The sequence below is a fragment of the Callospermophilus lateralis genome, chromosome 9, assembly GCF_048772815.1.
Source record: "Callospermophilus lateralis isolate mCalLat2 chromosome 9, mCalLat2.hap1, whole genome shotgun sequence".
NCBI classification, from domain to species: Eukaryota; Metazoa; Chordata; class Mammalia; order Rodentia; family Sciuridae; genus Callospermophilus; species Callospermophilus lateralis.
Genome location: NC_135313.1, coordinates 60,976,299 through 60,992,070, shown reverse-complemented (window position 1 = coordinate 60,992,070; position 15,772 = coordinate 60,976,299). Strand labels below are relative to the sequence as shown.

General features: G+C 33.6%; 1 protein-coding gene across 4 annotated transcripts in view; it reads right to left on the bottom strand.

The window, feature by feature from the left end:
* Positions 1–15,772, bottom strand: part of Fastkd1 (FAST kinase domains 1) — a 52,843-nt gene that overhangs the window by 10,749 nt on the left and 26,322 nt on the right. For 3 of the 4 annotated variants that reach the window (XM_076865423.2, XM_076865426.2, XM_076865424.2), the window contains 7 exons: positions 15,649–15,763; positions 12,560–12,688; positions 10,752–10,883; positions 10,273–10,386; positions 4,100–4,238; positions 3,352–3,466; positions 1,241–2,666 (listed from right to left, as the gene is read on the bottom strand). In XM_076865423.2, the coding sequence (XP_076721538.1) occupies positions 2,571–2,666; positions 3,352–3,466; positions 4,100–4,238; positions 10,273–10,386; positions 10,752–10,883; positions 12,560–12,688; positions 15,649–15,763 (840 nt within the window). In that variant the 3' untranslated portion in view covers positions 1,241–2,570. Of the gene's footprint in view, positions 1–1,240; positions 2,667–3,351; positions 3,467–4,099; positions 4,239–10,272; positions 10,387–10,751; positions 10,884–12,559; positions 12,689–15,648; positions 15,764–15,772 lie in introns of those variants that run through there. The other variant, XM_076865425.2, reaches the window with a different exon arrangement.

Here is a 15,772-nt window from a genome sequence, read left to right as displayed (position 1 = left end):
AAATTAAATCTCAATGAAAAAAGACTTGTTTTATATATACACACACACACACACACAGAGAGAGAGAGAAAACCATTTCAATCAAGCAGCCTAGTAAAAAAAAGAGTAAAAGATATGGTACATAAGAAGTTAGATTGTGTGTAACAAGAAGCAAAAGACACACCAGAATCATTTAAGCAAGATTTCCATGTACCTCAAATATACAACATTGGATTTTCAATTATTTATATCAAAGGCAAATTTATAGCTCTTATCAGTCTAATCATTTTATTTGAAAAGCTACAGAATAAAAATATTTTAACTTATTCAGGGTTTGGTTCTTGTCCTTTGCTTGAGAAATAGAACTCATTCATGTAAATGGAAAATTAAACACTTAGAATTTAGTATGTCTGTAACTATAAATGAATATCATTAGGAAATTTACGAGGAAGAATGGTGGATTAGTCAATCTGTTGTTGCTATGACCAAAATACCTGACAAGACCAACTTTATAATAAAACAAAAAGTTTATTTTGGCTCATGGTTTCAGAGTTTCAGTTCATGGTTGGCCAATTCCATTGCTCTGGGCCCATGGTAAACTAGAACATCATGGTGAAAGGATGTGACACAAGAATGTTGCTTACCTCATGGCATCCAGGAAGCAGAGAGAAGGAGCCATCAGGGACAAAATATAAACTCTAAAGGCATGCCTGGGGTAACCTACTTCCTTATGGCATGCCCCACCTGACTATAGTTACTACCTGGTTAGTTTGTTCAAATTATTAATCCATCACATGGATCGATCCACTGATTAGGTTATAGTTCTCATAATCTGATCATTTTACCTCTGAACATCCCTGCATTAACATATGAGTTTTGGGGGGATACCTCATATCTAAACCATAACAAATGGTTACAAGGAGTTATCTTTTACTTGCTTACTATTCTGATTGGTTTTCAAAAAACTTTATGAAGTTCACTTCTGCAAAATCATTATATATTGGGACTCAAGTTGTGCAAAGTCAGGAAATATTTTATACATGTATTTCAACTAAGCCCAAGCCAAATATCAATGAAGCAAATTATATGCAGAAAATACATTTGTAACAGAAGGCACTTTGGCTACCAACTATAGAAGAGAATGAATTTAGAGGGTCCAGGAGTCAGAAGATAGCCAAGTTTCAGATGGTCAGTCCCATCACTCATCTCACACATTCCACATGGCCTAAGGGAAGTGCTAGGAATTATATAATATAGTAGATCCTTCATAACTACTTTATTGTAAATGTGTTAAAATACAGAGAAAAAAAATCACTATAACCTTAGCATGTGAAAGATCAGACCAGGCCAAGATTGGACCACTGAAACTACCACCCTATTTCTTTGTTTCCATTTAGAAGAAAACTCATGTCTCCTCCTACTTTCTCTTGGAAAACAGTCAGGCTTTCACACACAACTTAACAAAAATCATTTTTCAAAGTTAGTGATTTTTATGTTGCCATTTTGTATGTATGGGGGTGAAGACAATGCAAACCCAGGACCTTTCTTAGGCTTAGACTCATGTTGTTAGATTTAAGGGGCATTTCACAGTGCTCCATTTACCTAATCTATTAGCAGTATTTGATATAATGTCTCACTTCTTCCTCCTTTAAATGCTTCATCTTTGGCTTCCAGGAAGTATTAATACCTTCTCTGACTTTTCTTCTTACCTCACTGGCCACCCCTGCTCAACCTCCTTTGCTGTTTCTTCTTAAGCTCTTAATGCAGGAGCATCTGGAGCTCAGTCCTCAAGTATCTCCTCACACATTTCTCTACTCTCAAGTGATTTCATCTAGTCTTGCGGTATTAAATACCAATGACAATTTTCAAATTTGTATCTGGAGCCTGGAACTCTCTCTCCTTACTTCCTAACTCATTTACTGAATTGTTTGATATCTCCACTTAGATGTTAAAAAGCATTATAAACTCAACATGTCTAGAACAAATTCATGATCCTTCACCAATGCCTACTTCCCATCTTGCTCATCCTATAGACTTCCCCAGAATGGCAATACCTTTTTAGTTGCTCAGGACAAAAATTTAGTATTATCATTGAATTTTGTTTCTCTCTTCCCTCATATCCATCAGTGAGCAAATTCTGTTGCCTTTACTTTCAAAATACATTGTGAAAACCACTTTTCATTACACTCACTGCTACTACTCTATCCAAGCCAGCATCCATTTCTTGCTTGGAATATTGAAATGTTCTTTAAATAATCACAATCCATTTCTTGCCTGCTGATACATTTGTTCCTTAGTAATTTTTTCTCATCTCAACAGAGCAACTAGTGTGATGCAGTTAAAATGTGAGTTTTCATCATTCCTCACTTGAAACCCTCCAATGGCTTCTCATCTCACTAAGAGAGGCAATGAGGTTGGAATATTGACTGTTACTGCTTACTTTCCTTTTATCATACTCCCACCCCACTTCCCACTTGTTCTGCCACCTCAACATATTTGCACCTACTATTTTTTTAATGAGTCAGTCCACTTAATTAAAATACATACATATGTGACACACCATAAGAACTCATTTTAAATAAAAATTACAATCATGATTTGCCTGCTCCAAATATATGTTCTCTCAAGTAGTCCAACCGAGCATCTTTTTGTGACAGTGCCATAGAGTTCCATTCAAAATGAGGGATCTGTAAAATAAGTAATGTAGTTTGAATGGAAGTTTTAAAGCAGCTACAAAAAACAGCAGGGAAAACTTATAAGCACTACTGAACAAAAATGTACGAACTCTATGTAATTAGATTACAAAAGCATAGCCTTTGAACCCTTTTTGGAAACAAAGTGGGTATGTCTTCTTAGACACTGCCTAGAAGATTTTTCTCCACCTCACAGCTCCTTTCATCTCCCTGTTCCTGCAACACCAACAATGGACATTTTTTTCCTATATTCCTTCTATGTCTGTATATTAGCCTTTTCCTTCTGTAACTCTGTCCATCTCCATAGTGCCTTTATCTTGTAAACTAAATACACAAATCAATAGATCTTCTAAAGACAATAAAAGAATGATGATTTTTATTTTTTTTAAAAATTTTTTTAATTGAAATGGACATAATACCTTTATTTTTATTTATTTATATGGTGCTGAGGATTGAACCCAGGTCCTCACACATGCAATGCAAGCGCTCTACCAATCAGCCACAACCCTAGCCCCTGATTTTTCATTTCTTAGTCTACTAAAGAAAAGATGTTGTTGCAGGGATACTTTAATGTAACTTTTTTAATATAAAAAGATAATTCTAGAACTTTCATGTTAAAAGAAAACACGTGTATAGTCAGTGTTTCAAAGGCTGAGCATTTCATATTAGCATTTCATACCTGAATGACATGATATCCCAAAATTTCCAAATGTCGTTTTTTCATAGCAGATTTTCCTTTTATGTGAGGGACATTTCTACAAAAAGCTTTTGAATCCAAAAATTCAAAAGCAATCCTATATAAAATAAAAATAAATACTTACTTTGAAAATTTAAATGAGAAATTCAATAGTTACAAGACTTTCAGGAACAAGAATGCATCTTTATAAAGTAACAAGAGCCAAGTGAATATAAATGAGTATACCAAGTTATTTTTCTCCCAAAGAAATTAATAACTGATAACAAACTTATTCATTAAATCAAATTATAGTAAATCATCTTCCAGCTTTCATCCATTTGTTTCTTTGTCTAATATACACTATTACATGCCTACTTTATATACATAAGAAACTTATACATAAAGTAGCACAGCTTATAGTTTAACAAAGAACATATGCTATATAGTAACTAATGCAGTGTAGGAGAGGCTAAGTGTTATCAGAAAAGTAGAGCAAAATGGGAATAGAAAAGAAGAAAATACTATTTATATCCAGTTGAGGTCAACTAGGTCAGCACTTCCAAGAAATTCCCAGGCTAGGGACAGACAAAGGCAGACCATTAGGACAGAAGCCACAGGACAAGGAAGGTAAATTGTATGAGATATATGAAGAGCAGATGCAACTACCAATCAGTTCTTGATAACTGAGGCCATGATATACCAATGCCAAATTTATCATTTAGGTAAAATCTAAAACTAGGAACTACATTACCTTTCAGCTCCTGGTGGAAGACTTGATCCAACTATTTGGGTATTTGATTCCCAGTACATTCCTGGTGGTTTTCCCAAAGTTATATTATGGCTTCCATAAGGAAGAGGTTTTTTTCTTTTATCCAAGATACACTCAAAATCTTAAGGAAATACAGGAATCAACAGTATAAGGTAAGTAAATTCTTACAGGTAAAAATTTAAAACAGGGGCTGGGGTTGTGGCTCAGTGGTAGAGCACTTGCCTCACATGGTGTGAGGCACTGGGTTTGATCCTCAGCACCACATAAAAATAAATAAACAAAATAAAGGTGTTAAAACACACACACACACACACACACACACACACACACACACAAGCTTAAAACATTTTATTTCATTTTGTTTTGTTTGTAAATCCAGGGGCTCTCTACACTGAGCTATATCCCCAGTCCTTTTTATTTTTTGAGACAGGGTCTCACTAAATTCCCCAGGCTAGCCTCAAACTTGAGATCCTCCTACCTTAGCTTCCAGAGTAAATGGGTTTACAGAGGTGCACCACCACACCTACCTTAAAATATATTCTAAATATATAAACATAAATACATACATATACACAAAAAATGATAAGCCTAATAACCCACTTATTGCATAAGATCTGGTATAATAGCATGGCCTCAGTTATCATGGCCTCTTTGAAAATCAATCAATAAAAAAATCAACCAGCAATTATTAATAAACCATAGCATAGGGCTACGTTAAAGTTTTATTTTAATCTCCTTAAGTCTCTTGGTCACATTTGAAGAAGCTAAAACAACTCCTCTGAAGACTAGTAAAAGATTTAAACATATATCCTGTCTTTCCTATGTGAACTATACATAAGGTTAACTAAATTAATTGAATGGGAAAGTTCTTTTTAGACATAATAAATGTAGAAGGAATGATAAATGTGGAATATTGCTATTTTTCCATCCCTAATGAATGACAGACTTGCGCAATGAGTGATCAATTGTGGCTGCTAAAATTAATATGTAAAGAGCCGATGAGGGAAGTTTTTTTTTTTTTAATTTTTTAAGTTGTAGATGGACACAACACCTTCATTTTGTTTATTTACTTTTTTTTTAATGTTCTGAGGATCAAACCCAGGGCATCACACATGCTAGGCAAGCACTCTACCACTGAGCTACAACCCAGCTCCCATGAGAGAAGTTTCTAATAAATCAATCAGTTGATAATATACAAACCCACTGCTAAGCATTAATAAAATAAAACAGTGATATAATGGAATAAGTACACATCATGGCCAAAATAAAAGCAACAACCTAATCTAAAATACAATCAAGCCTCTAGCTCTACTACTGTTTAAGGAAATACAAGAGAAACATGAGCAGATTAAATATCACCTCAGTGTCGGTCACAATTGGAGAAGTCTAAATTATGAAAAGAAAATTTTTCTCAATAAATAAACTATAAGAAAAAAAAAAAAAGAAAAGTAGAACTTAAAAAGACAAATCAAAGTCAGGCATGTAGCTCAGTGGTAGAGTACTTACCTAACATGCACAAGGTCCAGGGTTCCATTCCCAGCATTATAAAATAGAAGGAAAACAAAACTAAACTAAACTAAATGCAATATATGGATCCCAATTTGAACAAATAAACTACAAAATAAAACATAAAACCAAAAGGCTATGTGATATTAAGAAATTATTATTAATCGTCATGGGAGAAGTATGCTGATACTGTCATGTTTTTAAAGTCATCCTTGTCATTTGATATGCATTCTGAAATGATAATATTGTCTATAATTTGCATGAAAAGAATCAGATGGATTCTGGTGAATGGTGTTGATGAATGTGACTCTGAATGAAATTCATTATGTATTATTCTAATTCTAGTTTTTTGTTTTTTGTTTTTAGAGATGAGGGTCTTACTATGTTGTCCAGGCTGACATCAAATTCCTGGGCCTCAGCCTCCCAGTAGCTGGAACTACAGGCATGTGCCACCATGCTCAGCTCTAGTCTATCTTTTTATATGTTTGAATTTTTTCCATAATGAAACACAATCCTAAAGTTGGGCAGAGTGGTACATATTTAAGCCAAGAGAAAAGGAAACAAATAAAAGAAACAATGAATTAAAAGGAGAAAAGAGAAAATTGATTATCTATTTCTTACGTATAAGGGAAATTGGGCACTGAAGCATCTTCAAGTCAATTACGAAACATGAAATATAGTTCAATCACTAAGAGACTGAATTCTGGAGCCAGAATGCCCACGTCAAATCCAGGCTTTGTCATTTGCTAGATATATAAACTTGAGCAAACAGTAATGTTTCTGGGCCTCAGTTTCCTCATCTGAAAAGTAGAATAATTTACATGCCTTATGGGACACTAATTTAAGTGTTTTATAGATATAAGTAAGTTCATTATTTAGATATAATAAACAAGTTTATTTATTATAAATATATATATAAGTTTATTAACTTAGATATAATAAATAAGTCCATTTTATCTATAAGACACTTAAATTAGTGTCAATGCTTAGACCAGTAAAAAATTTTATGGACTAAGGGCTGGGGATGTGGCTCAAGCGGTAGCGTGCTTGCCGGGCATGCGTGTGGCCGGGGTTTGATCCTCAGTACCACATACAAACAAAGATGTTGTGTCCACTGAAAAACTACAAAATAAATATTTTTTTAAAAATTCTCTCTCTTTAAAAAAAAATTATGGACTAATTTAATCATATTTTCAATAAAATATGCAAACACTAAAAATGATGTTGGATAAGTATATCTGTTGGCATACGAAAATATTCACAACATATAAATAAAATTACAAATGCTATGATTTGAATGTTTTCCTAAAAATTCATCTATCAAAACTTGATCATCAGTGTGACAGTATTAAGAGATGGGACCTTTAGGAGATGATTAAGCCATGAGGGCAGTGCTCTCTTTAATGGGATTATCACTCTTAAGGGACACAGTAGGTCCTTTATTGCCCTTCTGTTCCTTCTATCATGTGAGGACACAGCATTCAACGTGCCATCTTGGAAGCAGAGAGCAATCAGAATAGCTATTCTTGGTTTTAAAAGTAAGTTATAAATATAAAAACAGACACCAAAAGTAAACAGTGGCTATATCATGGGTAATTATTATTTGTGGTTATCTACGTTTTCTGGTTTATTCTATGGTAAGCACGTAGCATATGACATTTTATTTGTTTTTATTTATTTATTTACTTTTTTTAAAGATTGATGTGATTTTTTATACATTTATTTATTTATTTATTTATTTATTTTTATGTGGTGCTGAGGATCAAACCCAGTACCTTGCACATGATAAGCGAGTACTCCACCACTGAACCCCAGTCCCAGCCCCTATTTATTTATTTTTGTATTGGGGATTGAACCCAGAGGCATTTTAACACTGAGCCATATCCCTAATCCTTTTTATTTTTTATTTTGAGCAGGATCTCACTAATTGCTTAGGGCCTCACTAAGTTGCTGAGGCTAGCCTCAAACTTGTGATCCTCCTGCTTCACCCTCCTGAGTTGCTGGATTTATAGGTGTGTGCCCTTGCAAGCTGCTCATATGATTGTTTTAAGTGTTTATTTTAATATCTTAAATTCTGCTTTATAGTTTTTAATCATACAATATGTTGTCTTAATCACGCCATTCCCCTATACACAAGCATCACTACTCAAATTTTATTCTAAAGATTTATATGCATTTTCACATAAAAATAATTCTCTTGACAGTGGGAGTTACAAATACAAAATGGAAATACAATGGGCCTATGATGTAATAATACTAGTTTAATCATGATGCTTGATTTTGTGACAGGTTATTAGGAGTGATTTTTCCTCTCTCTCCTTTTTTTACTTTTCTGTACTATTTAATTGTTCTATAATGGATATGTATTATTCCTAGTTTGAAAGAAAATTTTTAAAAAGGAATGAGATGATAGAAATAAGGAACTGGCTATAGTGCCTGTTTAATTTTAAGATGTCAAAGAACCCTCTATAAAATGGAATTACAGATCATTTTCATATTTATATTTTAGTACATTTACTTCCATGAGTATTACTTTTACAATAAATAATATGTCTAGCAGAGACTGCAAGTTTTCCCCCAGTACTAATTCTTCCCCTCACTTTTAATGATAGAGTATGTGATCTTTCAGAATAAATACCACATTTTCTAAATTCACTTGCAGCCAAGTATGGCCATAGATCATAACTAAAAATGGTATGTTTAACTTTAGGAAACTGTGCTTAAATATAAGATATATCCTTCCTGCTCCTTCCCTCCTCTTTCTGCTGGGGTCTTAGTGGAGTGGCTGAAGCCAGAGCAGCTATTTTGGACCAGAAATGGAAGTATCGTGCATACCTCATGTTTGTGGAGGTGGCATGCCAGCCCTGGACTCTACATGTAGGGGAGAAGGAAATAAAGGTGTAATTTAAGTTCCTAATATCTGTGGATTTTTGTTACTCATCATCAACCCTAATCCTGACCTATAAAAAAAAAAAAACAGACAAAAGAGAGTATGTGTTTTGTGCTAATGATTATCTGGGTCAGCCTTATACATACACAGGATCATCTGATCATCCACATTCTGCCTCAACGTAAGTTCTTCATAAAGTAGCCCATAATTATTCTTATACTGAATTAAAGTGTGCTTCCATTAATTTTAACATTTTCTCACCCCTTAAATAGAGATATCAAGTTGTTTTTCCATATGACAATCCTGCAAACATTTTATTTTTATTTGTTTCTTTTGCGTGTTTGTTTTGTTTGGTTTGGTTTGGTTTTGGTTTTGCAGTGCTGGGGCAAATATCTTAAAACAGTTATGTTCCCAATGAGACTTCTATTTTCAAATCAAACATCCCTAGCTGTTTTTTTTCCCAAAAAAAATATAATTTACTATGTTCCAAGGATAGTGCTAAATGCTTTAATGCAATACTTGAATTAATTCTACTAAACAGCCATTACTAACCCCATAAAATAAAGAAAAAAAAGAGGAATTTGCTCAAGGATCGAGATCCATGCAGTCCTAGTCCTCTCTACTTCTAAGACATAATTTATAGATCCTTGACCATCTGTTGTTTCTTGACCCTATTTGTCACTTACTGTCATAAAGAGTAACATGAAAAAAAAATTGTCTAAAGGACAGAGTACAGTGACACTACTAACTTTCTTTATTATTAATGTAATTAAAATAATATTTGATTTCTGGCAACCCTTTACATTAAGCAGGCACCTTCCAATCTAATCATAGAAAACTTATGTTAATCCTCTTAAAGCATTATCTTTTTCATTTACACCCAGCACTTGAACTTAGTAATATCTTTGTGAATTTTTTTTTTTTTTTAACAGTACTGGGTATTGAACCCAGGGGCACTTTGCCACTGAGCTGCATCGCTACCCCTTTTTATTTTTTATTTTGAGACAGGTCTCACTAAATTGCCGAGGCTGGCTTCGAGCTTGCAATCTTCCTTCCTCAGCCTTCTGATGAGCTGGGATTACAGGCGTCTACCACCATGCCTCACTCTTTTTGAATCTTATACAATACTACCATCTGACATCATATAATACCAGCTTATGTCATCCACAATTAAATCAGAATGCCTTTTACAAATAGACTACCCGAAAAACAGACTGATCAGATTAGGAACAGGCACAATGCTTCTGGAAATTTTTATCCAGGCTGATAATCCAAGTTAGTTTTTGAGATGAACTTAAAATAATGAATCAAGGTAAGTCATATTATTGATGATGGGGCATTAAGTAATGGAGACAGAATCTTTTACAGATCCAGGACCAGTGAATCTGAATCTGGGTTTTACTTACAGCTGGTGAAAGACTGACCTTAAAAAAATTTTCTTGAAAAACAACAAAATGCTGATTGTTATCAAAGCTGGGCCATGGGAATTTGAGGATTCATTGTATTGTTCATTTTTTTGCTTTTGGAAATTTTGTTTTTAAAACCTTTTGCATATAGGGATTTAACCCAGGGTCACTATATCACTGAATTATATCCCAGCCCTTTTTATTTTGAGACAGGGTCTCATCAAGTTGCCCAGACTGGCTCGCTGTGTTTGGAAATTTTCATAACAACAACTTGCAAAAATATTTTAATTTTTTAAAATTCCAGTTGATGAGATAACTCTATTAAAATCAGCAGTTCTCTATCAATGACTTACCTACTGTGTGGTAATAAGGCGAAAGAACAGAGGCTTTTACACAATTGATTCCTCCTAGTACCTCTGCTAACATTTTATAAATTTGCAGTTGTGCTCCATTCATGCTGCCAGTATCTTTATGAAAACAAAAATGAGTCCTAAGTAGTTAGTTTTCAAATGATAATAATCCCAATTCCACAAAATGAAAAAAATTAATATTTCCAATAAAAATTTCAATGTAATACCACATATGTAATGACAATAAATTCAATACACTCATAATAACCTGTCCCAAATACAAGTTCTTGCTCGAAAGAGGTTTAGTGTCTTATTTAAGAAATTTCTGTAACACAAATTGCACTTACAAAATCTCAACTAAAAAAATTAAACAGGCCCTCTTGGAAACTAATCACATTTAGTTTTAACAGTAGTAACAATGTACTCCCTAATACTTTACCTTAGAATTAAATTTCACTATCTCACCAAAAGAAAACTCAAACCTTTATTATAGTGTTGTTGACAGAAGCGGTCATGAAACCATGGAATTTGAAACTCAGGGCATTCCAAGCGGACTGCTCTATTTAATTCCATAAGACGAAACTGGACCCTTGAACGTAGAGATGATGGTAAAACTGAAATAAAAATGAAGTACTAATAATTTTAATAGTTTAGACAAAAACATCTCATTTTTTCACATCATTTATCCCCACTATTGGTTGATACTTTCACGCATATTAAAAGTCACTTTGTTTATACAAAAACACTTCACATTTTTAAATTATTGTATTTAAGGAGCATGATTAGGACCAACTTCTACACCATTTTCATTAGTTGTAAATTTTACAACTACATTTAAAAAAATACTATCAAGGACTGAGGATGTAGCTCAGTGGTAGAGCACTTGCCTAGTGTGTTTAAGGCCATGGTTCAAAACCTAAAAACAGGGGCTGGGGATGTGGCTCAAGCGGTAGCGCACTCGCCTGGCATGGGTGCAGCCTGGGTTCGATCCTCAACACCACATACAAACAAAGATGTAGTGTCTGCCGAAAACTAAAATGTAAATAAAATATTAAAAAAATAAAATAAAAAAGGTTACAGATCAGGGCTGAGAATATAGCTTAGTCAGTAGAGTGCTTTAAAAAAAAGAACCTAAAAACAAAAACACAATTTCATTGATCTAATACTCCATATTTAGAAATTTATTCTAAGGAAACAATCAATGATTGTAATAATTCACTATGTAATAATTCATTATTTATAATAATGAGGAACAGGAAACAACCTATAACAAGTGAATTTTATGATATCCACATAATGGCATATTATATATTCAACTAAAAAATCAGGGGCTGGGATTGTGGCTCAGTGGTAGAGCGCTTGTATAGCATGTTCGAGGCCCTGGGTTCAATCTTCAGCACCACATAAAAATAAGTAAATAAAATAAAGGTATTGTGTCCAACTACTTCTAAAAAGTAAATATATATTTAAAGAAAAAAAATCATGAGCCAGGTGAGGTGGCTCTCACCTGTAATCTCAGCAGCTCAGCAGGAGGATTGAGAGTTCAAAGCCAACCTCAGCAAAAGTGAGGCACAAAACAACTCAGTGAGACCCTGACTCTAAATAAAATACAAAATAGGGCTGGGGATGTGACTCAGTGGCTGAGTGCCCCTGAGTTCAATCCCCAGTACCCATATAAAAAAAAAATAATAATCAAGACATCAAAAAATATTTCATGACCTGGGGTTGTGGCTCAGCAGTAGAGCACTCACATAGCACGTGCAAGGCCCTGGGTTCAATCCTCAGCACCACATAAAAATAAATAAAATAAAGGCATTGTGGCCAACTACAACTAAAAAAATATTTAAAAAATATTTCATGACATGGAATTTTGCTCAAAATATGGTTAGATGAGAAAGGTCAGCATACAAAATATATAAATAATCCAAATTTGCTTTAAAATACATACAGATATACAAACATTAAAATCAAGAGAAAAACATAAAAGAAATACCCCAATGAAGGAAGGAAGAAATGAATGAACAATCAACAGTTTCACCTGGTGGTAAAATTACGGGTAATTTTTTTTATTTTCTATTTTCTATTTTTATGTTTTCCAAATTTTCTACAATAAGCCTGAAAAATCTAGGGCTTTGTGTTAGGCAAGTGCTAGGTAAGCTATACCTCCTGACAATGTTATAAAATAATTTTATTTATAGGAAAAAAAGTAGCATTAAAATTAAATGATTCAGTATGGATAGAGTTGACAAAGTACAAGTGATAATTTAAAAAATTAAATGTAGATACGTACTTTCAAGTTGAGAATCTAATCTTGCTAAGAATTTGATGTTAAAAATTGTCTTTAGCAAATTTTCTGGAAAATATTCAAGGGTTGCCAAAGAGAAACCAAGAAACACTAACATAACAGGATCCAATGTACCTAAAAGAAAACTTGATTTAATAAAATGTGTAATGTACAGCTGCCTCACATATAGGTAAATATATAATTTATTCAGATAAAGACAGGTTTAAAAATACATATAATTAGCATTGACAAAACTAATCAATACTGTTCTAAGTAGTTAAATGGGTGGGGATAAGAAAGGGGGAAAAGAGAAGAAAGATACTATAATATTCTGTTTCTGATTCCCTAGGTTGATTCAATATAGGTAAATTCAAACTATTATACAAAGTTTATATAAATGTTGTTATAATTTAATTAAAAGTTTTAAAAACTGCCTTGAAAGAAAAAGAATTAAAAACAAAAAAGCACAATAGTATAAGTAAAAAGAGAAGTGATCCTAGTGTCTATGTTTGGTGATAATGATGTAATAGTGCTCAGAATTTGGTAGGTAACACTCTAAACACTTTATAGATGTTAATTCATTTAAACCTCATTTATGTAAATAGAATTTACAGAATATTATCTATGTTTTATATTATCTCTGTTTTATATTAAATGGGAATAGGGAAGCACAGAGAAGTTAAAGACTTGCCCCAGATGACAGAGTTATTAATCAAGGTGGAGATTAACTCAGAAAGTCCAGCTCTATGACACTGTGCTGCTCACTGGGGATCTCAGGACTCCAGGTTGAGTGTACAAATATTTGAGGCCAGTACCCCACCCTACTCCACTATGCTCCATCCTGAACACTCACCCTGCAGTAATGTTCTTGAGAGTACTTCTCACACATGACCATATAGATTCGTCTATGCTTTCTACTAGTATCTCCTCACCAGAAAGTAAATTCAATAAGGGTAACCTACCTGTTGTTGTTCTCTCCCTCCCTTATCTCCAGTGCCTAGCAGAGTACCTAACAATAACCATGTGGTAAAGCCATGAACAGAGGCACATGACTGTAACCCCAGTCACTAGGGAGGAGGCTAAGGCAGGAGCATCACAAGTTTGAGACTGTCTGAAACTAAAAACTTTTAAAAGGGCTCATAGCTCAGTGGTAAGTGCTTGCCAACATGCATAAGGCCTTGGGTTCAATTCCTAGTACCATACACATATACAAAAAATATATATGGAGGGTGTTCATTGAAAAGGTAAGAACTACCAGATAGTTCACTTTTAAAACTTTCACGGATAAGAAGTGGTTAGGATCTGAGAAGAAAAGCCCTATAAAACCCTATCCTTAAGCATTATATTAAGTAATATAAGCAAGACTCAGGAAGACAAGTGTATGTTTTCTCTCATATGTTTAAGCTAGAGAGAAAAAAAATAAAAGAAAGGGAGTAGGAGAATTTCCTGAAAATAGAAGGGAAACCATTAGGGTAAAGGAAGGAAATAAGGTGGAGGGAGGAAGGAAAAGAAAGAAGAGGAGGGACTGTGGAATGAAACCGATCAAATTATATCATATGCATATATAAAATGCTACAACAAAACCCACTGTTATGTGATACTTATTTTATACCAATTTAAAAAAATTTAAACCCTACTCCTTGAAGGCCAACTTCTCTCAAATACAATTCAGAAGCCAAAATAAGGAATAACAGGGAAAAAATAATTTCCTGCCTCTTGTTATCTGCTTCTGCTAATAACTCCAATGACAGGAAAGACCAACTTTACTCCATTTTTCCCCAGTACTGAAACATTATTTTAAAACTTTTTTAGGACACACAAAATAATCAGCACCAGAGCACCAACCTTTCAGACAATTCATAAACACCTAAAGCAGCTAAGAAATATTTACTTTCAATAAACAAACTGTTAAAATGAACAGAAACAATCAAATAGTATGTGTTTCCAGATCTCATATAAATATAAGACTCATAGTACCACAAGCAAGGTATTTTTTGCTGAAATATTTAATCTAAATTTAATTAAGTTTCTTAACTAACTTCTAATTTGCTAGAAATACAGGAAATGGAGGAACAAGCCAAAAGAAAGCAAATGGACAAATCCATAATGTGACACAATCTACAATAAATGGCTGATCTCTATTCTATAAAATAAATATCAAGAAAAAAGATAGGGGGAAAGCGACATAACCACTAAATTCTGTCTTGTTTTGTTTTGTGGTACTGAGGATTGAACCCAGGGCCCTGTGCATGTGAGGCAAGCACTCTATCAACTGAGCTATATCCCCAACCCCTGGTTGTTTTAAAAAAGTTAGAAAGAACAACTGGGAAAGTGTGATTGTGGACCAGGAAGTAGATATTACTTGTTCAACTGTTAATCATTATTCAAGCTAAGATTATAAGTATACAATATACAGATGTCTGTTATTGTCCTTTCAATTTTTCTAAATATTTGAAAACTTTAATAACAAAAAGTTAGAAAAAAGTGAAAAACCTCCCCATGAAATATCAATTCCGAGTTAAAAAAAAAATAGAAAAAATATTGTAGACGACAAAAGACTGAAAAGATTACAACTGTCAAAAGCAAAGCGTGAACCTTGATGGATCCTGGGTCCAAAATAACCTAAAAGGCATTTAGGAGCAACTGGGGAGATTTAAATGTGGACTATATATTAGATATTTGGGAACTATTAATAAGTTTCTTAGATGTGCTAACAGTATGAAGTGTTATTATTCTTAGAAAGTATATAGTACACTGATTAGGGATAAAAGATCACAATGTCTACAACTTACTTAGAAATGGCTCCAAAAAAAAGTGAATAAGAGAGAAAAACAGATAAGGCACATATGATAAAATGGTAACATTACTAAATCTACACATTGAGTATAGGTGGTCCTTATTCAATTCTTTTAATTTTTAATACAGGTTTGACATTTTTCATGATGAAAGTTTCAAAAAGGGATATAAAACATGTTTAGGTACAGAATTCATGACTATTTATGCTTATCCTACAATGAGGGACACCTCTAAGCTCATACTTAGCTCAAGTATCCTCTGATCTACTCATTCAATGCATTACCAAATAATATACCCACCTAAGTGAGAATTAAGGCATTGCATGCATGTCCCCAAAAATTCATTCCTTTGAGGTGGATCATAGTTCAAAATGCTGAATGGAAGAATAACAGCAAGAATTGAAAAAGGATGGATCTGTATAAA